Raw genomic sequence first — 26622 nt, 5'->3', positions numbered from 1 at the left:
TGACAGCACTGGCTGACAAGGAATTTTATAACATTTTTCATTGCATTATGATGCATTCTCTATTGAAAAAGCACTGTAATGAATGTGAACAAATACACAAGGCTGGTCAATGTAAGAGTGAACGTAGTTTAAAGGACAGAACCCTATGATGAATCATTGCATTAAAAATACATCTACATTATAATATAACACTTAATAAGGTCATTTTAAGGTCAAAACACATTACAATTTATTTTCAGAATGTTCCAGGCTCTTCAGCAGGTGTTCCATTTTCTTTACAAACTCTCAAACCTGGCATGATATTAATGGGCTTCCAAAGCCCCGCATCACCAGACAAAAATGAAAGAAATCTGATTTTCATCCTCCTTTTAAAAGGGAATTCAATCTCAGTGGAGGTGCATGTGCATTTTATACACCAGGCATTCCCGACCCGCAAAAAGGCCAGAGGAATATGGTGCAGGGTTGGGAATGCAGACGAAAATTGGATTTCCTCCAAAAAAAGAACTAAATGTGGCTATTCACCCAGGTGAAAATTTGGCCCCTATGTTTATTAAAATTTTTCAAGTTCACAACTTCAGTCACTAGCACCAAAGTACAAGGCTAACACCAATGAAAGTTATGTCCTATATTGGTAGCAACAGTGAAAAACTGAGACCACAGACAACCCTCATTAGTAGGCCAATGATTTCAAAAAAGTATTAAAGATGAAAGTGGATAATAGTCAACAAAAAACCATAAAGCTCTGACAATAAACTTAGCCGATCTGAGCAGATAGTTGTACAACATTTTAAACTACTCAACATGGGAGACAGGACTTCCTCTGGTTGTTGAATATGCAATAGATTATACATCCTAGTGTAAATGTCCAAAATAACCTTGGCATTTGGACTGCTATTTACCATGATGATATAAGTCAGTAAAAATTATTGACAATCTGATTATATCTTCATTGTTTTATGGATTCATGAGAGTAACCAGTGCAATTGACATTCAGTTCTGCTTTAATGTTGAAGAAAGCACAATCAATTGTAATGTTGTAAAGTATAGATTGAACAACAATGCTACCAAAAATAAGAGACTCATTTTAATCCTTCTTGTAGCTTCTGCAATTATGTGGTTTAAATGGAGATGCATAAGAGACTTTTCTTTAAAGATTTAAAAATGTTTTTCAATCATCGAAGGCTTGTTTTACAATTCTGAGGTTTTACTACTTTGTTTCAGGTACAATGACATTTGCTTTACCTGTGCTTAATGTTTAGTGGTTAACAAAATACAGATGTGAGATGATATTTTTCCCCTCATAACTGAACAGCTTGATGGTGCTTTCTGCATTGTTTTTATTCATTGTTTATATCAGCTGTCAAGCAGATATAATGACAACTGATTGATACAATGTGGTGCATAAACTGAACACTACGTGTTCCATGAACACAAGCCAGAGCTGTACCTTTTGGGGTCAGTCAGTTTGTAGAGCTTCCCACTGTGCACTTGTGTCACACTCTTACTGCTTGCCAAAATGTAGACCTCGCCTGCAAACACCAAATTGGAAAGTTTTCAAACATTGCCCCAAGCAATCTAAATATTATTATTTATTAATATATTGTCTATAACCATTAAGAAAATATTTAAAACAAATTGCATAATTAATGTATTGTCTATACCTATTCAGAAAATATTTAAAAGAAATTACATGACTATGAATGTTCCCTTCCCTCAAATGTCAACTTACATATCTGTAAACCAAAATGTCAAATCCCCTATTAGAAGTTAATTATTATAGTAATTGTTGAAAAAAAGAGACATGTCTAAGTTTTTTCATCTTGCACTCATCAGGACACTTGCAAGAATACCAATATAAGGGGAAGACAACAATTTATACTGTATGTGAAGAAAGTGTTGATTGGTTGGCAAGTGACATTGCCATGGAGCATGTGCCACTGATGGTGACTGACAGTTAACTGCCAACCATTGTTTGAAATTTAAACCAGGCAGCTTGACCCTGATTGGTCAAGGCAGTGCCCTGAGGAATGAGTCAGCAAATTTTGCTTAGCTGAAACAGGCACAATGTATGTACATGTTCTTTCTGTAGGAACATAGGAACAGAATTAGACTATTTAGCCCCTTAAGCCTGTTTCATCATTATACGAGATCATGAATGAACTGCGATCTAACTCCATATAGCTGTCCTTTCCCCATATCTCTTAATACCTTTGGATAACAAAAATCTATCAATCTCAGTTTTAAAATTTACAATTAACCTAGGAAGAGAGTCCAAACTTCTACCATAATTTGTGTTTGGAAGTGTATCGTAGGGTGGAATTTAATGAAGCCACCAGGAACCTTGGCTTCCTGAAGGCAAGTTAAATTTAAGGGATTAAATCAGTGGTGTTTCAGCAGTGGGTTGGGACTCACAGTGCCCAATGGTGGGAACTTCTTGCCACCGTCAGTAGCGGCAAGGGCGAAGAGCGGAGGTAGGGTGGGGAATGATGAGGGGGCGTTCCCAGGAGTTAATTGGAGTGTAGGAGTAATGGGAATCCCAGCAGGTGATTGGATTGCAGGATGTGGGTGGGAGTGGTTGGAGGGGGGTGTCCCAGTAAATGATATAGAACTATGAGGGGTGAATTATAGTGGTAAAAGATTTGGAGCTGCAAAGAAGGATGAAGGCTTAGCTTCTAGACGTTATCCTTCCAAACCTGCAAATTTTGTCCCCTATGCTCCCTGCCTGCCGAGCCTGCATGCTTGTCCTGGGGGCTTCTTTATGGCCCACCTGGAGCAGCTTTGCAATCACCTGATGGTGGATTTGGTCATTGGTGCCTGCCCCACTGAGTGATTAGTTGTGTCCCAGGTGGCTGCTGCCACCCTTGAAAATGAGCATTCAATTCCATGTGCAACAGTTGCTGACTCATAAGTAGAAGTGACACACACTTACGCTTTCGATTTTGGGGTCCGCAGTTCACTGATTAATTTCTGCCCCTAATTTCTCTCCCGAAAGATCTGGCTCTAATTATTAGACTATGCTCCTTGGTCCTAGGCTCTCCAACCAGCAAAAATAGTTTCTCTCGATCAACCCCATTTGTTCCTGTGAATAACTTTCTAAATTCCAACTCTAGCTTGTGTAATATCTCCTAAATTAACCCTTGGAGTCCAGATACAATTATTTTATAAAAGCAAAATACTGTGGATGCTGGAAATCTGAAACAAAAACAAAAATTGCTGGAAAAACTCAGCAGGTCTGACAACATCTGTGGAGAGAAAGAGTCAACGTTTCAAGTCCAGATGACTCTTCTTCAGAACTTAACTTCAGAAGTACAATTATTTTATATTTGTTTGATATTAAAGTCTGCTTCCAGACAGGTTGTTTTAAAGATAATTTAATTTGTTTTGACTTCATTTATATAAATGTTACTACATATAAACCCCTGTGTAGTTAAGGGTAATTAGGTACATAGGGTAAGACCTCTTAGAAGGTTCTGCAAGGAGGAAGAAAGCAAAGTGAAAGGAAAAGTGTTATGTTCTTACAAAGATTCTGCTTATTATTAAATATTATGATGTCTACCGTCAGAAAATCCTGTTATCTGATACTCATTACATGAATGTTAATTCTTAGAAATAAAATATTGCATGCCCATAAGTATTGTGTGAGGTCACTGTGCTAAAGAATATCACATTCTCAGCTGCTTCAATAGCTGTGGAATCGCAACACAGTGGCCAATTATTTTCAGTAGATACAGATGCGATGAATCACCACCTCATAAAACTTTTAAAAACCTGCCAAGCACTGACAAGCTCCATTAATATTTGATCTTGTTCCAGAATAGATATACTTGCAATACTATCTCACTGTACCTTCAGACAATATGTGGAAATTAACAAAGGCTCCAAAAATACAATAAACCTACTCCAAGATGATATGCTTGCAATGCATACAAAAAGTGTGCTGCAGGAATGGTCATGTCACAGAAAGAGACAGGATTTTCTACTCATGCCCTACTTCAGCTGATTTGCTACAGATTGGAGCTTTTAAATAACTGAGTCAGGTTTCTCAGCCTCTACATGGGAATCCAAGAGGGGCCATGGAGAATGGTTACAACAGTGTCTGTGACCTCCTAACGTTTAGCATGGTAGGAGTCATGGTGCTAGTTGAAATAATTCTTCTTTGGCATTGTTCATATATCATACACCTTGCAACCACACAGTTTTTAATTTCATTTTAAAACCACTCTCTCCACCAGTCTAGGCTGTGCTTCATTCAAAGAATACCTTGTCCTCAGTGGCACTGGGGTGCAAGTGATGGAAATCATATCATTTGATGCTTATTTCTCATTTGCATGGTATTTAAATGTCTTCCCATACTTTGATAGATGTTTTCTACATCATCCCTCATTTTCAACTGCTGGTGACAGAAGTAGTGGGGCAAGCAGGGAGCAGGACCTGACAACCTTTATGGCAAATTCTATATTTTGTAAATTATTTTAACTATGCACTGCAGTTCACTAGCACAGAGCACTGATAGAATTTCCAATGTTTATCTAAGAGCACCTTAAATGATCTTCTTTAATTGGGACTCCCAAGAGAAAGAGATTTCCCCTTCCAGATCACAGCAATGAATCAAGGATCAATTGTCAATGGTGGCTTGGGGCACTGTAGATCTGTTTGGTTAAGAGATGTGATTACTGTGCCTATCATAGAAAGATCAACTCAGTTTCGATCTTTCATTTGAAGCCTGTTATCTTTGAGCTAAGTTGATTCCAAAGTGACTTTGTCCATCTTCCTCCCAGCACTCCCCACAAAAATAACTTGCATTCATAAAGCTTCTAGCTCCTTCAACATAGTAAAACATCTCAAGGTGCATCACAGAAGCAGTATTGGACAAAATTTGACAGTGAGCAACAATAAGCTGATGTTAGGGCAGGTGACCTAAGCTTGGTCAAAGAGGCAGGTTTTGAGTGTCTTAAAGGAGGAGAGTGTGATGGAGAGCTGAAGAGGATTACAGAAGGGATTCCAGAGCTTACAGATGAGGCAGCTGAAGGCCAGACCACAAATGGTGGGGAAAATAAGATCAGAGATGCTCAAGAGGCCAGAAATGGAGAAGTGCAGTGATCTCAGAGGGTCGTAGGATTGGAGGAGGTAGAGGTAGGGTTGGATGAGGCCATGGAGGAATTTGAAAATAAGGATGATTATTTTAAACTTGCAGCAGTGCTGGGCCAGGAACCAAAGTTCCTGACACAGAAGTAATGGTTGAACAGGAATTGGTACGAGTTTGGATAAGGGCAGCGGATACAATCACTCATCAGCTGCATGTATTAAATAAATTATGCTTTAAGATAATTTCCTTGGAACTATGACATTATTTTTCAAAACTAAAGTAAAATTACAGGGGCCTCAAATGTATATTATATAGAGCATGCTGCAGAGTGGGAAGTAAATTTACAAAGATGCAATTTAACGATTGAGCTCAACATATGTCATCAAACATATGAGCCGTTAGTTATGTGAACCTCTTGCTGCTTCAGATGCTCCTTTTCAGGTGCTGGATTTTGGATCATGATGCAGAACTTCACAAGATAACAGCTTTTTGATGGTGAATTGTAGTGGATTTAACTATTTTTCATATGATTTGGAACAATTACAAAAGAAAATTAATTTGTCTGATTTATAATCTAGAAATTCTGTTTGTCCAATTAAATATGTCTCTGGTAAATATGAACAGATACTCTAACAACAACAATCATTCCAAACATTAAGTTGATTACCTAATTCATCTTCTCCAAATCCCAAAATCGTTCCTGAGATATGACCACTAAGAGAATTTTTGCAGGTGGTGCTACTGCCAAGGCACAAGTTTCGTTCCTGCCATAGTTTGTTCAAAGGGTTTTGTTGAAGGCTCATCAGTTGCCTGAAATTATGCAAAAGATTGATCATTATCCATACACTATACAAATACTTTGATTTATAGCTCCTCCTAATCATAACTAGGTTTTTGAAATGAAATATGTAGGATTTTCTGAAATATCTTATAACATTTAAGATATTCAAGCTAATTTACCTACTTGTACCGGGGATTTTGAGGGTTGCTAAAACATTACTGCAGTAAAATAACACTAGTTAAGTATTAAAATTTTAATCATAGCTAGAACACATACTGGTTACACAGTTAATATCTACATAAATTGCAGGAATCCAAACCCTTGTCAAATCCCAAAGTCTCACTTGAACAATGAAGACATGAACCACAAATATGAATCCTAATCAAAGAATCACTATAAATTGGCTAGCACAATGCTAATTCATTTTTGGGTTTGATTTTACATTAAATGTCATCTCTTTTGGCTATGACTTCAACTACAATTTTAAGTATCAATGCAAATACAATATATCATCTTCTGAAGTTCAAATCATGATGTGCATTGCCACAGTAATCAAAAATATATTTAAAAATGTATCTTTAATTGCAAGAGTAAACACAACAATTTAAAACAGATGCATTCAATTGTATCTTAATTTTACCGGTGCACAGCAGCACTTAAAGGGCGTCACAATTTGTTTTGTCTAACTGCCAAATGCATTAGAACATGGTTGCAAAGACTGCTGAAGATCATGAGAACTTTATGCCAATTTCTGTTTCACAGGTGTTCTTACCTACACAATATTGGTTAAAGCCATCAAAAAGCCAGCTCTTGGGTGGTAAGTTTTTCTAACACATTCAGAACAGCTTTTGTAGCTCCTAAGGGTTTATATTGGCAACAATATAGTTATGAGATCAATATCACTTTTATACTGGCACAAGGCTGTAAGTATAAACAAAGGCTCCCAGACCCCTTGAAAGACTTACAACTTAAAGAACACATGCTTGGAAAAGTGAGTAGAGCTATGAAAGCAAAATACATAACATTTCCAACCATCTAATCCAAAAGACGTACAATGGAACATTAAGCAAACATTATTACATCCAATGGACTCAACAGAGAGAAACATTCTGAATCTGGATGAAGGGTAACTCCACTCCTAAACTAAGTTACCAGCAAGGCTGCCGGTAGTGGTAGAGAGTTGAATCAACTGGGTAATTTTCCCCTTCATTACTTGGGCAGTAATCTGATAGAGCAAATTGCCTATCCATTGTAGAGATTGCCCAATATTCATTTCATTGATTTCAAAGAAATAAAAATTCTGTCAGTTTTACGATGAGTGAACAATCCACTCTACCAGATTACTGCCCGACAATTCGTAAAAAAAATTACCTCCCCTGCCCGATTCAAGACTGAAGACACAAAATTCAAGCTAAGGAGGAAATAATAAAAGCAGTTGGCTCTAGGTACACAATTCATTTCAGAATTGCCAATTCACATCAGTCATCTAGGATTGAAACTGAGTAGTTTGATGAATGGCTTTTTTCTGTTTGAAGTAAGGCCTTTACAACTATCAAAGTTGGTCAGTCTGAATATAGTTGTAAGTGTGAAACTTGCAGTACAATACAAAAATCTGGTATTAATTGGAACTAAATTTTCAGTTTTACTCAGTGAAGCCTTAAGAATACCTGTGTGAAAGGGAACAAAATTGCAATGTACAATGGGAGTGTTCTGCTCAATTTTTGGTTAAGGGACACTTGGCCTTAGACTTCTAGATGAGGCTTGGGAAAGCCAAAGAATTAAAATTGCTCTATTATCCAATATAGACAGTCTTCAAACAAAAAACAGAAATATTGGAAATACTCAGCAGGTCTGGCAGAATTAACTGATAGGATTTTCCCTGTTACAGGGTGATGGGCTGAGAGGCCGGGATGAGAGGGGGAGGGGGGGCGTGGGAAAAAATGAGGAGCCACATTGGGAATGGCGTCCCGTTGCAGTCCCAGTGCTGGCAAAGTTTCCCAGTGGTGGGATCGGACACTGATAAGCGGTTCTTCACACAGAGATGGGCAGCCTTTATAAAAAATTTAAAAGCCCTATTAAGGGTGCTTTTTCCTGAGCAACCTGCATTTTGCCACAGTGGAGCAGCGCCCAATGCTTGCTTGGCCCCTCTGATTTTAAATTTTTTACTTCTCTCACTGAGGGCACCTCCATTTTGAAGCACCCTGTTGATCTCGATCTGCCTCAGCTATGCTCATCTCTCTTGGTGGGTCTCCCATGGTTCCAATTAAGAGGCTGCCTCCAGGAAAATTGCTGAGCCAATCCTACTGCCGGCAAGTGCAGGCTCAGGATGTCCATTTGGTCCTGCATTGGGGTCCTGAAATGATGATAAAATCATGCTGTGTTTCAGGTTGATGAGCTTTCTTCAGAACTGGTTCAATTCAGATGAAAGATTATCAACCTGAAATGATGGGGCTGTATTTTTGAGTCAGGGTCCAGAACCCGATACCTGAATAATTTCCCTAACCTGTGCTGCAACAGCAAGATACACTGCAGCAGCTCACTAAGGCTCCTTTCACAGCTCCTTCAAAACCCGCGACCTCTGTTACCTGAAAGGAAAAGGGCAGCAGGTGCATGGAAACCACCTGCAAGTTCCTCTCCAAGCCACACACCATCCTGACTTGGAACTATAACTTCATTGCTGCTGGGTCAAAATCCTGGAACTCCATTCCTAAAAGCATTGCAACTCTTTCGAGTACAAACCTGTTTCCATCTGTTTCAGATGAAGTTGCATTGTTTCATAGTTTGCCATTGTGAGATTTGAATTCTTGATCTTGGGGTTATAAACCCAGTACCATAACCACTTGGCTATTTAGGCCAAGCCCTAAAAGCGTTGTAACTCTTTCGAGTACAAACACGTTTCCATCTGTTCCTATTCAGATGAAGTTACATTGTTTCATAGTTTGCCATTGTGAGATTTGAACTCTTGATCTTGGGGTTACAAGCCCAGTACCATAACCACTTGGCTATTTAGGCCAAGCCCTAAAAGCATTGTAACTCTTTCGAGTATATTGTAACTCTTTCGAGTATATTGTAACTCTTTCGAGTACAAACCCGTTTCCATCTGTTTCAGATGAAGTTACATTGTTTGCCATTGTGAGATTTGAACTCTTGATGTAACACTTTTGAGTGCAAACCCGTTTCCATCTGTTTCAGATGAAGTTACATTGTTTCATAGTTTGCCATTGTGAGATTTGAACTCTTGATCTTGGGGTTATAAACCCAGTACCATAACCACTTGGCTATTTAGGCCAAGCCCTAAAAGCATTGTAACTCTTTCGAGTACAAACACGTTTCCATCTGTTCCTATTCAGATGAAGTTACATTGTTTCATAGTTTGCCATTGTGAGATTTGAACTCTTGATACTCTTTTGAGTAAACCTGTTTCCATCTGTTTCAGATGAAGTTACATTGTTTCATAGTTTGCCATTGTGAGATTTGAACTCTTGATCTTGGGGTTACAAACCCAGTACCATAACCACTTGGCTATTTAGGCCAAGCTAGTTACATTGTTTGCCATTGTGAGATTTGAACTCTTGATGTAACACTTTTGAGTGCAAACCCGTTTCCATCTGTTTCAGATGAAGTTACATTGTTTCATAGTTTGCCATTGTGAGATTTGAACTCTTGATCTTGGGGTTATAAACCCAGTACCATAACCACTTGGCTATTTAGGCCAAGCCCAAAGCATTGTAACTCTTTCGAGTATATTGTAACTCTTCCGAGTACAAACCCGTTTCCATCTGTTTCAGATGAAGTTACATTGTTTGCCATTGTGAGATTTGAACTCTTGATGTAACACTTTTGAGTGCAAACCCGTTTCCATCTGTTTCAGATGAAGTTACATTGTTTCATAGTTTGCCATTGTGAGATTTGAACTCTTGATCTTGGGGTTATAAACCCAGTACCATAACCACTTGGCTATTTAGGCCAAGCCCTAACTCTTTCGAGTACAAACCCGTTTCCATCTGTTTCAGATGAAGTTACATTGTTTGCCATTGTGAGATTTGAACTCTTGATGTAACACTTTTGAGTGCAAACCCGTTTCCATCTGTTTCAGATGAAGTTACATTGTTTCATAGTTTGCCATTGTGAGATTTGAACTCTTGATCTTGGGGTTATAAACCCAGTACCATAACCACTTGGCTATTTAGGCCAAGCCCTTATAAAGTTACATTGTTTCATAGTTTGCCATTGTGAGATTTGAACTCTTGATCTTAGGGTTACAAGCCCAGTACCATAACCACTTGGCTATTTAGGCCAAGCCCTAAAAGGATTGTAACTCTTTCGAGTATATTGTAACTCTTTCGAGTATATTGTAACTCTTCCGAGTACAAACCCGTTTCCATCTGTTTCAGATGAAGTTACATTGTTTGCCATTGTGAGATTTGAACTCTTGATGTAACACTTTTGAGTGCAAACCCGTTTCCATCTGTTTCAGATGAAGTTACATTGTTTCATAGTTTGCCATTGTGAGATTTGAACTCTTGATCTTAGGGTTACAAACCCAGTACCATAACCACTTGGCTATTTAGGCCAAGCAAAGCATTGTAACTCTTTCCAGTACAAACACATTTCTATCTGTTCCTATTCAGATGAAGTTACATTGTTCCATAGTTTGCCATTGTGAGATTTGAACTCTTGATTTTGGGGTTACAAAATCTGATGCCTTTCTTTCTCTCTTTCTCCAGTCTCGACGCTTCTTTCTTTCTCCAGTCCCAATGTCTCTCTCTCTCCCTCCAGACTTGATGCCTCTTTCTCTAGCCTTGATGCCTTTCTCTCTTCCTTCAGTCCCGGTGCCTCTCTCTCAGTCTTTCTCCAGCCCTGATGCTTCTCTCTCCCTCAAGCCCTGATGCCTTTCTCTCTCTCTCTTTCTCCAGTCTCGCTTCCTCTCTCTTTCTCCAGTTCCAACGTCTCTCTCTCTCTCGAGTCCCGATGCTTATCTCTCTTTCTTCAGGCCCGATATCTCTCTCTCTTTCTACAGTCCTGATGCCTTTCTCTCTCTTTCTCCAGTCCTGCTTCCTCTCTCTATCTCCAGTCCCAACGCATCCCTCTCTCTCTTTCTCCAGCCCCGATGCCTCACTCTCTCTCCAGTTCCAATGTCTTTCTCTCTCTCTCCCCTCCAGTCCCGGTGCCTCTCTCACTCTTTCTCCAGTCACGATGCCTCTCTCTCTCTCTTTCTTCTGCTCTGATGCCTCTCTCTCCTTCTCCAATCCTGGTGCCTTTCTCTCTTCCCCCAGTCCCAATGCCTCTCTCTCTCCCCTCCAGTCTCAATGCCACTCTCTCTCTCCCTCTTTCCAGGCCGAATGCCTCTCTTTCTCCAGTCCGAATGCCTCTATCTCTCTCTCCAGTCCCAATGTGTCTCTTTCTCCAGTCCTGATGCATCTCTCTCTTTCCCCTGTCCCGATGCCTCTCTCTTTCTTTCTCGAGACCCGATGCCTCTCTCTTTCTCCAGTCCTGAGATCTCTCTCTCTTTCTACAGTCCCGATGCGTTTCTCTCTCTCTTTCTCCAGTCCCACTTCCTCTATCTCCAGTCCCAATGCCTCCCTCTCTCTTTCTCCAATCCCGATGCCTCACTCTCTCCAGTTATGATGTCTTTCTCTCACTCTCCCCTCCAGTCTCGATGCCGCTCTCTCTCTCTTTCCAGGCCGAATGCCTCTCTGTCTTTCTCCAGTCCGGATGCCTCTATCTCTCTCTCCAGTCCCAATGTATCTCTTTCTCCAGTCCTGATGCCTCTCTCTCTTTCCCCTGTCCCGATGCCTCTCTCTCTCTCTCCAGTCCTGATGCCTCTCTCTTTCTTCCTTGAGACCCGATGCTTATCTCTCTTTCTCCAGTCCCGAGATCTCTCTCTTTCTACAGTCCCGATGCCTTTCTCTCTCTTTCTCCAGTCCCGCTTCCTCTATCTCCAGTCCCAATGCCTCCCTCTCTCTTTCTCCAGTACCGATGCCTCACTCTCTCCAGTTATGATGTCTTTCTCTCACTCTCCCCTCCAGTCCCAATGCCTCTCTCACTCTTTCTCCAGTCCCGATGCTTCTCTCTCTTTCTTCTGCCCTGATGCCTCTCCCTCTTTCTCCAATCCCAGTGCCTTTCTCTCTTCCCCCAGTCCTGATGCTTCTCTCTCGCTCTCTCTCTCTAGTCCAGATGCCTCTCTTTCTGCAGCCCCGATGTCTCTCCCTCTCTCTCTCCAGTGCCAATGCCTCTCTCCCTCCCCAATCCCGATACCTCTCTCTCTCTACGGTCCCGATGCCTTTCTCTTTCTCCAGTCTTGATGCTTCTCTCTCCAGTGCCAGTGTCTCTCTCTCTCTCCCCTCCAGACCTAATGCCTCTCTCTCATCTCCAGCCCTGATGCCTCTCTCTCCCCTCCAGTCTCGATGCCTCTCTAACTCACTCTTTCTCCAGTCTCGATCCCTCTCTATCTCAATCTTTCTCCAATCCTGATGCCTTTCTCTCCGCTCTAGTCCCAATGCTTTTCTCCCTTCCTCCGGTCCCGATGCCTCTCTCTCACTCTCTCTCCAGTACGATGCCTCTCTCTTGCTCGCTCCAATCCGGATGCCTCTCTCTTTCTCTCTCTCCAGTCTGGATGCCACTCTCTCTCCAGTCAGATGCGTTTCTCTCTCACTCTCTCCAGTCCTAATGCCTCTCACTTTCTGCAGCCTCAATACCTCTCCCTCTCCAGTCCTGATGCCTCTCTCTCTCTCTCTCTCTAGTCCCAACGCCTCTCTCTTTCTGCAGCCTGATGCATCTCCCTCTCTCTCCAGTTCTGATGCCTCTCTTTCTGCAGCCCCGATGCCTCTCCCCCTCTCTCTCCCTCCCCTCCAGGCCCGATGTCTCCCTCTCTCTCTCCAGTCCCGGTGCCTCTCTCTCTCTCCAGTCCCAATGCCTCTCTCTCTCAAGGCCCATTGCCTCTCTCTCTCCAGGCCTAATGCCTCTCTCTCTCTCTCTGTCTTTCTCCAGTCCCGATGCCTCTCTCTTTCTGCAGCCCCAATATCTCTCCCTCTCTCTCTCCAGTTCCAATGCCTCTCTCTCTCCCCAGTCCCGAACCTCTCTCTCCCCTCCAGTCCCGATGCTCCCCTCTTTCTCTCTTTCTCCATTCCTGATGCCTCTCTTTCTCCAGCCCCAATGTCTCTCCCTCTCTCTCTCCAGTGCCAATGCCTCTCTCTCCCCAATCCCGACACCTCTCTCTCTCTCTCTCTCCAGTCCCGATGCCTCTCTCTTTCTCCAGTCCTGATATCTCTCTCTCCAGTCCCGGCGTCTCTCTCTTTCTCCCCTCCAGATCTAATGCCTCTCTCTCAACTCCAGCCTGATGCGTCTCTCTCCCCTCCAGTCTCGATGCCTCTCTATCTCACTGTTTCTCCAGTCTCGATGCCTCTCTATCTCAGTCTTTCTCCAATCCTGATGCCTTTCTCTCTGCTCCAGTCCCGATGCCTTTCTCTCTTCCTCCAGTCCCAATGCCTCTCTCTTGCTCTCTCTCCAGTACGATGCCTCTCTCTCTTGCTCTCTCCAATCCGGATGCCTCTCTCTTTCTCTCTCTCACTTTCTCACCAGTCCCGATGCCTCTCTCTCTCTCCAGGCCCAATGCCTCTCTCTCTCTCTCTGTCTTTCTCCAGTCCCGAAGCCTCTCTCTTTCTGCAGCCCCAATATTTCTCCGTCTCCAGTTCCAATGCCTCTCTCTCTCCCCAGTCCCGATACCTCTCTCTCCCCACCAGTCCCGATGCCCCCCTCTTTGTCTCTTTCTCCATTCCTGATGCCTCTCTCTCTCTCTCCAATCCCCATGCCTCTCTTTCTCCAGTCCTGATGCCTCTCTCTTTCTCCTGTACCAATGCATTTCTCTCTTTCTCCAGTCCTGATGCCTCTCTCTCTTTCTCCAGTCCCGATGCCTCTCTCGCTTTCTCCAGTCCGGATGCCTCTATCTCTCTCTCCAGTCCCAATGTGTCTCTCTCATTCTTCAGTCCTGATGCCTCTCTCTCTTTCCCCAGCCCCGATGCCACTCTCTCTCTCTCTCCAGTTCTGATCCCCCCTCTCTCTCCATTCCCGATGCCTCTCTTTCTTTCTCCAGTCCTGATGCCTCTATCTCTCACCCCTCTAGCCCCGATGCCTCTCTCTTTCCTCCAGTCCTGGTGCCTCTTTCTCTCTCTTTCCCCAGCCCCGATGCCACTTTCTCTGTCTCCAGTCCTGATCCCCTCTCTCTCTCCAGTACTGATGCCCATCTCTCTCTCTCTCTCTCTCCAGTCCCGATGCCTCTCTCTCTCCAGTGCCGATGCGCCTCTCTTGCTCTCCAGCCCCAATGCTTCTCACTCTGTTTCTCCAGTTCCAATGCTTCTCCCTCTTCAGTCCTGATGCTTCTCTCTCTCCAGTCCCGATGCCTCTCTTTTTCTTCAGCCCCGATGACCTCCTTCTCTCCTTAAATTCCACTGCTTGACTTTACCCCCACTTCTCAATTGCCAGGTACTGTCCTCAAGTGTCTCCAATTGTGGCCTTCTGCAGCTGGTCTTCTCTCCTAGTCAATTTAACTGGCTGCAGAGCAGGAAACAGAGCAGAAAAATGATATTCAGGTCCTGCTGTTAAGCTCACCTGGACTTCTTTGTCCCTGGCCTTGCTGTTTATGGCTTTCCCTGAACCCTCACTGCCAGGGCCACAATGTTTGTAATACTATTCATCTACCATCCTGTTAATTTCAAATTGAAACTAACTGTGGGAGAGATCAAAACTGACAATAGGCGCAGAGATCCCAATAGGAGATGTAGTTACAAATATTGGCATAAGCAGTCCTCTCTTGGGTCTCAGCCAAAGATGGCAATCAGAATTGGCATCTTTAATGTGGAGAAATTTTCAGCAGAGAGGACTGAAATCCTATCTGGCATGAAAGTAGATATTATGGGTGGAATTTTGTGCTCCATGACTAAGTGCAGTGTTGGGCAGGAAAGTTAGCATGGTTCTCGCCGGCTGGCGTGGTGTGTTTCTACGCCAGATCGCCTGCTTTTCACTTAATTATGTATGCATGAACAAGCAGCATGTCGTATTTCGTGACTGGGCGGGCTGGGATTTGTCCACCCCACTGTTACCTTATTGACTCATGTTTCTGGATGCCATATTTAAACAGCCCTTGTACATACATTCAACATCTGCAGCTCAGGACTTACTGCGGCAAGCACTGGAATGGCCCCAAGAAGAGGCAAGCTCTGTAGCCCAAAGTTAAGCGACAAGGCACTGGTGGCACTCTTCCGGCCAGGCGAGGACCAGCGGGAGAAAGTTTACCTCCATGATGGGAGCTGGAGTCCATTTACCTCACTACCAAGACTTGGGAGGAGGTCGCCAGTGTGGTCAGCACCTGCACTCCTCAGAAGAGGATGCTAACCAGTGCAAGAAGAGGACGAATGATCTCATCTACTCCATCAGGGTAAGTCAACCTTCTCCTCAATCTCAACTGACACTCTCGAAGGCCATTAGGCATTTGCAGGGTTACAGTCAACAAGGATCTCACACACTACCAGCACAAGGGACATCACCACTGACTCTCTCACACACACGTTTACATCTTTATCTTTCGTCACATCCTGCACAAGTTGCATCTTCAGTCCTTACACAGATCCACTCAGCACACACAGCAGGGAGGCATGCTTATCATATGCTTTGGCATCTATCCTGCCCATAGTCTGTCCATCTGTCTGTATGCAGGAAAAGATCACCCACAAACACAAAATTCCACCCATAATATCTACTTTCATGCCAGTCTTGAGGGGGATGCCAGAGCTCAAAACACTGAACCCCTTTGAAGAGCAGGCGGCAGAGCTGGCTGGTGAGGACCAGGACTGTGCTCGCGCTGAAGGTGAGATCAATGCCCTCAGCAAGCCAGTAAGGCCCACCCACCGAAACTGTGAATGCTCTTTAACGTAGGTGACTATCCAGCCAATCACTAATTATCTCTTCTCTCTATTAAAGCCACCAGGAAGGAAAGGAGGAAGCACACCACCAGCCAGCCCATCAGCCTCAGCCTCCAGGCCATCTCAGAGGAGGATCCTGAGGATCCACTAGATGTAGAGCCTTTGCTACGTTCACCCAAACCCTCCACCAGCACAGAGACACACACCTCGGTGGGACCTGGCTTGGGGTCACCATCTGGTCAGCATGGATTTGGGCCCATAGCAGGCAGAGACAATGACAACCAAGCGACGCAAACTCTTGGAGGACTGCTGGAGGCCTTGCTCCTCCTGAGTCTGAGTCCGAGGACAAGCCTCTAGAGTGGGCCCTCAGAGAGATGGTGGAGCTCCAAAAGCAGACAGGGGCACAGCAGGTAGTGTTGTCAGAGGCTGTCACCAGATTAGAACGGAGGATGGAGGAGTCCGTCTGGTGTTGAAGCACTGACATGCCAGCGCACTGAGGTTGCCATTGGAAGGCTGGCGACCACCATGGAGACCTTGGTCTAGCAGAATGTTCAGTTTCTGCTGGATAATCGTGAGGACCTGCACACCTCGGAGGAGGATCCTGATGATCCACTAGATAAAGAGCCTTTCCTACGTTCACCTGCACCCTCCACCAGCAGTCTCACTGTCTTCTCCATCTAATTGCTATTGTCACTATACCCATGAGTGGGATCCATCAGTGGATAGGCGAGAGGGGTACAGGGCACCTCAATCTCCTTCCAGGAGCCCCTTCTCCTCAAAGAGTCAGGGAGAGGCCCATGGGCAACCACGAGGAGGAAGGGCATCAGCCGGACACCCTGGGGCCATCCACCCAGGACTCTCCTAAGCTGTCCAGCTGCTTCAAATTCCCTCTGTCTGTGACCCCAGAAACTCCAGTTCCACAGGCTGAGGAGGGTGCACCTTCCCCACAGCTGGAGACCCAAAGCAGGCTGGGGCCCTCCAAAGGATACCCACCAAGGGCATCACAGACAACAGGGCCTACCAGGCAGCAGGCTGTCTCCACCTCTGCTGCAGGTGTCGGGGAAGCACCTAGACATAGGGGTTGGGTAAGAAAAATTAAGAAATTTTGAGAACACAAGAAGTGGCACAGTTGTTCACGCACTGTCTATATTTTGTACTTCTGTAAATGTATTTTGCTTCTCTGAAATTCTCATCTACTGAATGGCTCTTCTAACTGACACAATGCCCCAAGGTCACATAAGTGTGATAGTTACCCCTCCTTCTCACTTATCTCCCATCATGTGCCTCAGGTCTATGGTATTTCGCACAATCTCAGGACAGTGAGTTGCCTTTCTGTCCACAGCAGCAACATGAGCAAAGCCTTTTGCTCTATCAACATGGTGATTGGGCAATGCATATGTTAGACTTGTGTCTGAGGATCATATCACGGGGCCTCATGAATATAGATTTTGCAGTCTGGGTTATTCTCCCGATGCTTCTACACTGAAGACTGCTCAATGTGGATCTTATAGGTTTTAATGGCATGGGAGTCAATCTAACTCGGTACATCTTTCAATGGCCTCCATGTAATGTCTGTCAGCCTTGAGTTTGGGTTACATTTCAAGTAATAGTTGGGGCTCTTAGGCCCACATGACGGCCTGTTGTATGACATCATTACTACGTTAACAGAAGAACATCACCCCTACAGTAGTTCCCATTCTCCACCTGCATGATGCAGAGCTAGGGACCTAGCTAGCTCTGAAATGTCTGCTAGTTGGCAATGACAATGTGAGATCAGAGGTATGTGTCAATGCCCCAGATGCTGGACTATTAAATGGGAGGATGCACTCTGGACCTGAAGGCCTGGCTAGCGTGGCTTGACATAATCCCTGAGCCAGATCTTCGATGGGCAATCAACATGGAAATCTGATCGTGAGAATGCCATCAGTGTGCCAGGCTTCCTTGTGTATATCTGAAACTGCTGGAATGAAAATGTGGAGGCCTCAAAAGGGATCAGAATGAAGCTCCAGTACATCCGCTGTGTGCTCTTTATTATCAATGAAGTTACTAAGTTATGCTTAAATGCTGTGTCGACATTTTCTGGACCACAGATGCGAAGGCAATTCTGGATGGGAACTTGGGAAGCTCCATACAAAGGCTGGGTCATGAGTGCTGGTCATTGATCAGACAATGGTGCTGCTGAAGCTCTCTTTGAGCACACAAAGGTGAACTTGCAGGCTCGCATTTATCACTGAGAGTGACAGGTCAGAGAGTCATAAAGAATGATTTCCTGCTGGGAACTCAGTATCAGGGTAAGGTCTGACCATTATTCTTGTATGAGGGATGGCGTGTGGAGAGATGCCGCAGTCTGGATTCAGATCAGTGCTCAGACGTTCACACGAGAACCAGTGATTGATGATTGTCCTCCTTGAGGCTCCTTGCAATGTTCCAGGCATACTGCTGGGAGAGCACTGAGGTTTGCAGTGCTGCTCCTCCCTCTTGAAGGCTGCCGTAGGCAGTGAAATGTTGGTGTGATGCTTGAAAAGACTGCACTATGCAGGTAGAGTTCTTATCCCACAACAGAATGGCCACATGCTTCAGAGATTGCCTAGCCTTCCAACGATAAGACCATCACCATGCAAGGTTGTGACTACTCATTCTGAGATTGATGTCTTTCATTGAGATACTGAGGATAGCAAAGAACGTGTTAACGTCAAGGCTGCATGGAAGGCACAGGTGAAAGAGGTTCATATGAGGTATTTGTCATCATCATCCTGAAACCTTATGGCTATAAGGAATTCATGGGCACATCTGCCATGTCTGACCCATGCTATAGCCTGTTCTTCTGGGGGCTCAACATCCTTGCCCTCATCAAGTTCATCTCTCTTGACATCCTTCTCATTGGAGGAGGTGTGCAGCTTCTCCATCTTTCCAACTGGCAATTCATCCCCACTTTGGAGGTCCAGGTTGTCTCGCTCTAGTTGCTGTTGTCACTGCTCTTTTATCCTCCCTACTGGTCTCACTGTGTTCTCGCTCTAGTTGCTGTTGTCACTGCTCTTTTATCCTCCCCACTGGTCTCACTGTGTTCTCGCTCTAGTTGCTGTTGTCACTGCTCTTTTATCCTCCCCACTGGTCTCACTGTGTTCTCGCTCTAGTTGCTGTTGTCACTGCCCTTTTATCCTCCCCTCTGGTCTCACTGTGTTCTCGCTCTAGTTGCTGTTGTCACTGCTCTTTTATCCTCCCCGCTGGTCTCACTGTGTTCTCGCTCTAGTTGCTGTTGTCACTGCTCTTTTATCCTCCCCACTGGTCTCGTTGTGTTCTCACTCTAGTTGCTGTGGTCACTGCCCTTTTATCCTCCCCTCTGGTCTCACTGTGTTCTCGCTCTAGTTGCTGTTGTCATTGCTCTTTTATCCTCCCCACTGGTCTTGCTGTGTTCTTGCTCCAGTTGCTGTTGTCACTGCTTTTTTATCCTCCCCGCTGGTCTCGCTGTGTTCTCGCTCCAGTTGCTGTTGTCACTGCTTTTTTATCCTCCCTGCTGGTCTCACTGTGTTACTGCTCTTTTATCCTCCCTGCTGGTCTTGTGTGTTCTCACTCATGGTACTACTCTGCTGCAGGTCTTTTATCCTCCCCACTGATTTTGTGGTGCTCTCTCTTATGTTGTGTCTTTCAGACTTTGCTGTGTTAAAGACAATAAATTTTGGCCTTTATTGCTGGGTAGTAATCTGTTGGTGCGGATCACCCACTGCAATAAAGCTGTTCATCTTCATTCTATTGATTTCAACAGGATGAAAGCTCGATAAAATGTGTGCAACCTGCTACACCTGATTACAACCCAGCTGGTGAAGACTAAAATTTAAGCCAATGTCTCTCTCCTCCACTTATGTTTGTTGTTCTACTCCAGGCTGTTTTTTCCTCACCTTTTATTGCGCTGCCCAGTTCTTCAGCCACAGATCTCACAATGCTACATGTGAATATGTTGTTAATGCTCTTCCTCTTTGCTTGGCAGGTTGGAAACATAACTCACTGACAACTCTATGCCTTCAAAATAATTTAAGCAAAATTGTACTACATGTGCTAAGTGAGGTGATATGACACGACAGATCTTTTGTCCTGCTTACAGACAATATTAATTTTGGCATACTCGATGAATGAGTATATTTTGAGAATGAGAAGGCAAAGAAAATCATAATTTTATGTATACAGAAATGTTGGATTTGTTCTTAGTTGGCATGAGATGCAGCCAATGTTTAAGTACAATAAGGTTCTTTTTGTTTTAGGCCCTGTTGCAGACATTTAACCAAAATTAGTGAATCATGCCGTAAACTGTCTGGCATGTTTTTCAGTGAATCATTCCCTCATGCGGTTTTGATTTGAAACCATTCAGCTTGCCACATCTCTTCATACTGCATATCATAGCTGCTACTGTAGCCTTTTTAATTTTGCAAACCAACCATGATTTCTGTATTAGTGTTTTCATTTCTTTAAGTTATATACAAGTTGTCGCAATTATTTTGAATTACAGTTTTTAGGGTAAAAATTACTGCTGGTGAATGTTTCCATAGAAGTATTTAACACCTTGTTTCAAAGTTGGTTCTTGGTTTAAACTCCTCTGCTATTTTAATAGAGAGATTAGCATGTTTATTTTAATCGTATTAGTGCCTGCATTAAAACAGAATGGAAATTTGCTGTGGGACTTAAATACATATAAAAATGAGCAAAAATAATTTCTATCACTAAAAATGACACTTTCACTCAATTATGCTGAGCTCCAAAAGGCTTATAAATACACTAAAACTTCAAAAATCTATATTTTCAAAGTTGCTCTCACATCCGCCTAGAAAAAAGAAAATGTATCTTGTCATAAACTCTTGCTTATCCCTTGAGAAATTTCTAAATTCAACCTTGCTATAAAATGTGCTTTTGTGTAATTCTATTTTTTGCAATACAGAAATGGAAGCTTGTAAATAAAGTTTTATCTGTAAGGAGATAGACAATCCCAGGGCAGACAGGTCAGGGAGAAGCATTTGGCCCCACAAAAATCTACTTAAAAAAACAGAAAAGTTTTCACTGTTGTCCCTTACTGTTTAGGCTGCTCGCTGCCTTGTACTAATGTGCAGTGTGCACAGTGCTTACTCCACTTGTGGATTCCTCAAAATTGCATCAAGGTTCATTGTACATCATAGGACCCAGATTTAAACTCAGCTCCCACACATATAAGTACATCCCAGTGATTTTCACAGTGCTATTGTCCTGTTCCTGTTTAGTGTGGAAAGCACGAAAATTGCACACGTATATGACCTATGTTTTGTTACAAGAGAAATTTCACTCAGTGTATTCTTAGTTATGCCAAAGACCTATAAAACGACACTGCTTATTCCTATAATGCACAGGAGGAAATTCAAACAAAGCACTGTACATGGTTTTATTTGTTCAAATTAATGCTAAAAATGATTCTGAATCTTTAAGGGAGCAGAACTGATAAATAACAATAGCTACCTGGGAATGAGATTTTAATCCAATTAAGATGATCAGGTGAGGCTACAAATCTCAAAAACAAGGCTCGGATAATTCTATCAGTGATCAGAAGCCTTGAATTTTCACAGAAGGCAGCAACCAGCAGTTCGCATGAGGAGATCTGATGCTGTCATATATTAGTTATTTTAACAAGTTTACCTTCTTTAACCCATTAACAAATATTGTTCTTGCTTATAGTTTGTTGGTAAACTAAAGAATAAAAAACCTGACCAACAAGTGAATGGAACCAAGTAAATTAGAAGCACCTCAGTGCATGAATGTTTAAAAGTCTGAGCTTTGAGTGGAATAAATGTAATCAACGGTTTGTCATTAAGTATTCTTGAATCCAGTATAATTATGCAATATAATTATGTTAGTGTTATTATATTAATTATAAATTCAGACAATGCTTCTAAATGTCCCAATTCTCAATATAAAGTAGTTTTCATGTTTTGTAAATTAGGTCACACTTGTGAGCATTTAAAAATGTATGATATAATTAAGGACAGTCAGTATGGATTAGTTCAAGACAAGCAATTTTGGAGAAACTTATTTTTAAAAAAATTTGACTGATTGTGTTGATAAAGGAAATGGATTTAGATGGTTTCTTAAATGAGTCTAACATCCTGTCCTCAAGAAATCTACCTAGCAATCCATTCCAGTTGTTATTCATCAACTGTGTAAAAAAAAATACTTCCTGACATCTGTCCTAAATTTTTCCTTCATATTCCTGAACCCGTGTCTTCATTTCCTGCTGCTTTTTCATATCTGAAAGCATTGTTGCACTATTTTATGCACATCCATTAGGACATCTCAGAAAAGCCATGTTTTGAGTTTGATAACCCTAGCTATCAAATCATTCTTCATAACAATTTTGATTACACTAGGGACTGCCTTTGTTGCTCTCTTCCACATATCCTCCAAGATGCGAATAGACCTCTTATGTTGGGATAACTTGTACTCCACATGTGTTCTGGCCATGATAGCATGAATATTGGTAATTTAGACTTAACTAATTTGGCAATATATCCCAAAATTCAGTTTCGCTATTGCTTTTTGACACTGTTTGAACATTCAGCTAAGTTCTATTCCATCCAGGATAAATCTGCCCACTTGATCAGCACCCCAAGCACCAACTTAAACATTTACTCCCTCCATCATCAATTACAGTGGCATCATGATGCACTACAGCAATCCACCAAGGCTTCTTTAATGGTATTTTCCAAACTCACGACCTCTACCACTTAGAAGGATAAGGGCAGCAGATGCATGGGAACACCACCACCTGCAAGATCCCCTGCATGCCACAGCATCCTGCTTTGAAACTATATCGCCATTCCTTCACTGTTGTGGGCTCAAAATCCCTGAACTCCCTTCCTAACTGCACTGGGTGTACCTGCACTAGATGGACTGCAGTGATTTAAGAGGGCAATTAGGGATGGGCAACAGACGCTGGCCTTGTCAGCAGCATCCACATCTCATGAAAGAATAAATAAACTTAGAAATTTGTCTGTATTGCATTCTTATATCCAACGTAAAGTAACATGTAAACGTATGTGTCCCTATTGAACTGCAATTGCCACTAATCAGCCTTGGTGCAAATGTAGCTAAGCTCTTTTCATGACATCTCAATGTCTCCTCTTTGATCACAATGCTATGCTCCTCCAGTATGTTGTCCTGTGTGAACTTTACTACTTTGAATGGAAACTGCAATTCCAACTTATTTATGTGTATCAGGACAAGGAGAGAAGATCACAGAGTCAATAAGATTTTAAAATTCTGACCCAAAAGAGTTTGGCCAGATTTTCCACACCTTATCATGGCGGGCATGAAAGCTAAATTCGTGAGAAGCCCCAACATTGGTTTTCGACGATGCAAAACGAGGAAGCGATTGTGCGCTTCAATGTCAATGGCGGGCCGCGTTTCCTGCTGCCAAGCATCACAAATGTCATTAGCATAAATCAGCATCTCATTATGACGCCGGAATCATCCCTCCATGCTGGATTGAGAGCCCATGTTGGCGGGCAATTAGAATGACATGTTTCACAAAAGGATTTAAATTATGTGCAGCTGGTGACCTGCGCTTCACTACTGACCACAAGGTGAGTTCACATACCTTGCATCGTCCAGTGTTTGCGGGTGTCAGCACCAAGGAATCATAGGCTGCAACACATCTTTTTCAAGGGGACTCTCAAAGCAAGTTTGTAGAAGTACCACAGCAGAGTTAAGGCTGGGGTGGCTTTTGCTGTGCTGCAGGGCAAGGGCTCCACTGGGGAAGGGGGCAGACAGGACTGAGGCTGAGGGAAGGGAAGGGCCTTCAGGACAAGAGCTCCACTGGGCACAACGAGCAGGGATGGTTGCATTGAGATACATGACGGTGGAGGCCACTAAAGAGCTACCCAGCTGAATTAATTGTTACAAAATGAGGACAGAGGCACAGCTGAGACAGGTTAGCAGCTACTCAATTGACATGCAGGGAGTCAGTAAAGTGAAGCAATAATGCTCATACATGCAACACTGATCTCTCAAAGTGGCAATGATTGTACCCCTAGTTTTGACCCTTGTTTGTAGCCTTCAAATTCACAAGAGTATTATGGAACTGCAGAATTATTGTGCGACTGGACAAGCTTGAGAACCCCCTTGGAAATGTGGCAATTCACCAGTCAGAGGCGAAGACTCCTGACACCCTAAATTAATCTCAATGAACATTAGCCCTCATGTTTAGTCCAAACAGCGCAGTGTTGGACTGCAGGTAATGATGATCCCAGCTTCTGGGCTGAAAGCAGAACATTCAGTCGCCTGTCCGAAGCTGCTGCCAGTCAGTCATGTGGGCTGGGGGTGGGGGGTGCAATTTTGTGCCGAACGTGCATGCGCATCCTGCACTGGGCATCATTTCAGGGCCAGTGCTCTCTGGCATGTGTGAAAAGGCCTTGAGTCCACAATCACAGACAGGCAGTGGACTTTTGGCAACAAATGCTGACTCTTGCGTGTTTTTCATTGATACTACAGTAAGGAGACCACCAGGAAGATGGAGCCTGGTACTATCGCTACCTGTATTATTGCCTATAGGCAGGAGAGAAGAATGAGAAGAAGGCAATGGAAGCGCCTGGCTCACAAAATTGAGGAGCAGAACCCTCAAGACCAAGGGGCATCAGGTCCTTCTCTGGATGCAGAGGGTGATCCTCAGAGAGCTGTAGTTCGTAAGTGCCTAGCTAGAACCAGGTGTATAGATGTCGCTTGTGTTATCTGCAGATGAGTGAGAACCAGTATCACAGACGCCTCCACATGTCAAGGGATCTGGTGATTCACATTTGCTATGTTCTGCAGAATTTGGCGCCATGGGGACTCAGAGGGCATCCATCACTGGTGGCTGTGAAAGTAACTTCTATGCCAGTGGCTCCTTCTAGGGCTCCACTCTAGACCTCTGAGGCTTCTCCATTGCAACCACTGACAAATACATCCCGGAGGTCACAGATGCCCGTTTTGCAAAGGCCCACAATTTTGTCCACTTCAACAGAGATCAAGCAAGCCAGGATGCAAGAGCACTGGGTTTGCAGAACTTTTCAGTTTCCCACAGGCGCAGGGTGCCATTGACTGCACTCATGTGGCTATAAGAGCTCCCTGGCAACAGGCAGTCCAGTACATTAAGTGGAAAGGCTACCATTCGCTCAATGTGCTGCTGATGTGTGACCAAAATAAACCTATCATGCAGGTGGTGCACCAGATTCCCAGATAACGTCCACAACTCGTACCTCCTGAATAGGTCTCAGATCCCTGACATCTTTGAGGGACCACACTGGATGCAGGGTTGGCTCTTCGGTGGCAAAGGTTACCTGCAAAGGTGTGACTGATGACATCTCTGTGGTGACCTCAGATTCCTACAGAGAGAAGGTACAATGAGGATATTGGTGGAATAAATCATAGGAATCCTGAAAATGCGATTCTGATGCCTGGACAGATCTGGTGGAGCACTCCTCAGAGGGTCTCACACATCAGCGTGGTTTGCTGTGCGCTACACAATCTGGAGTTACAAATTAGGGAGATCTTGGCAGATGACAAGATGGAGGAGATGCACGTCTCCTTCAATGAGGAGGACATTGATGGTGATGAGGTCCTGGGAGCTGAGGATGCAGGCAAAGTGGCACATGCACAGGCCAGACAAGGCAGGCGTGCTTGTGAGGCCCTCATTGTCAGCAGATTGCAGGAGGAGAAGGACGAGATGCACTGAGAATCCTCCTGGACAACTCTCCTCCATCATGGGCCAAGATGAGCACCAGCATAGCTAATCCTCTAACTTCACTCATGAACTTCCAGATGATGGTGCATCACTGCACAGAACGCTCACATAGCCCTGGTGCTGTGAAGGATGAGCAAGCCTCAAGGGCATGTGTCTGTGCTGAGATGAGGTGCTACTTCGAGGAGGGCGTTCCGGTATGAAACACCAGAAAGTGCTACCTCTTCACACGTCCATCCAGCAGCCCAGCCGTAACAGCACTCTACAAAATGCAGGGGCACTTGCATGATTTTCAGTGGCCTAGTGCCTGCTTGCCTGCAGTCTGGTAATGCGACTCATGGAGATCCATCAGAACCAACGCAGCCACGCACAAAGTGTTACATTGATGGTGATACAGAAACATAACACTTGGGACAAGGCAGTCGATGAAATACCACTGCTGTGATTGCACATAGGGATGACTCAGCCGGCTGTGCTACACTCCCTGAAATGACAATGACATATGGCAGTTAAAGTTAGGGATCCTGAGCTGCATTTTGCCTAACCCTACTATGGAGACAGAGCACCTAAGCATGACAAGTTCAGACACTTGACTGCCTGATATTGAGATGCCTCCTTTTATACACAGTGTGCTTCATGGCCAGCCCTGTCCAACACGATCAGACAACTTGAAGCCCTTAAGGCAGAAGCGATTGCCAATGAGGAACACTGTTTTGCTTCATCACACACTCGTTCCTATCCCTTTGCAACCCTCTGCCCTGTCTGAAGCAACAATATGCGATTCCAGAGCATGCCCAAAGGCTGTTTTGGCCTCCAGAAATCACCATTTGGAAGTAGCATCGGTAACCTCTTGAAGCGTCAAGCTGATGGGATGCACACCACTGTCTACCAACTTTGTGACCAGATCCTTCTCCCCTCAATAATTACAACTACAGGGTGAGAAACGCTTAAGGTTGGATGTCTCAGCACCTGAATACAAATGTGCCATTGCTTCGTCACCTTGAGGTAGCAAGGTTACCTCAGATTTTGCAGAACTCAGCAGATTGACACTGGGAATGTTGGAAACCTGTTTGGCTGAGGGCATTGCACATAAGCTCTGAGTATAGTCTCA

General features: G+C 43.8%; 1 protein-coding gene across 5 annotated transcripts in view; it reads right to left on the bottom strand.

Annotated features, from left to right (window-relative positions):
• LOC121282290 (hedgehog interacting protein) overlaps nt 1-26622 on the bottom strand; it is a 226516-nt gene that overhangs the window by 68487 nt on the left and 131407 nt on the right. For all 5 annotated transcript variants that reach the window (XM_041195939.1, XM_041195949.1, XM_041195964.1 and 2 more), the window contains exons 10-11: nt 5754-5896; nt 1448-1529 (exon numbers count right to left, since the gene is read on the bottom strand). In XM_041195939.1, coding sequence (XP_041051873.1) covers nt 1448-1529; nt 5754-5896 — 225 coding nt within the window. The remainder of the gene's footprint in view (nt 1-1447; nt 1530-5753; nt 5897-26622) is intronic.

Source organism: Carcharodon carcharias, chromosome 1 (assembly GCF_017639515.1).
Source record: "Carcharodon carcharias isolate sCarCar2 chromosome 1, sCarCar2.pri, whole genome shotgun sequence".
In the NCBI taxonomy this organism is placed as follows: domain Eukaryota; kingdom Metazoa; phylum Chordata; class Chondrichthyes; order Lamniformes; family Lamnidae; genus Carcharodon; species Carcharodon carcharias.
This window is presented reverse-complemented; position numbering and strand designations above follow the sequence as displayed.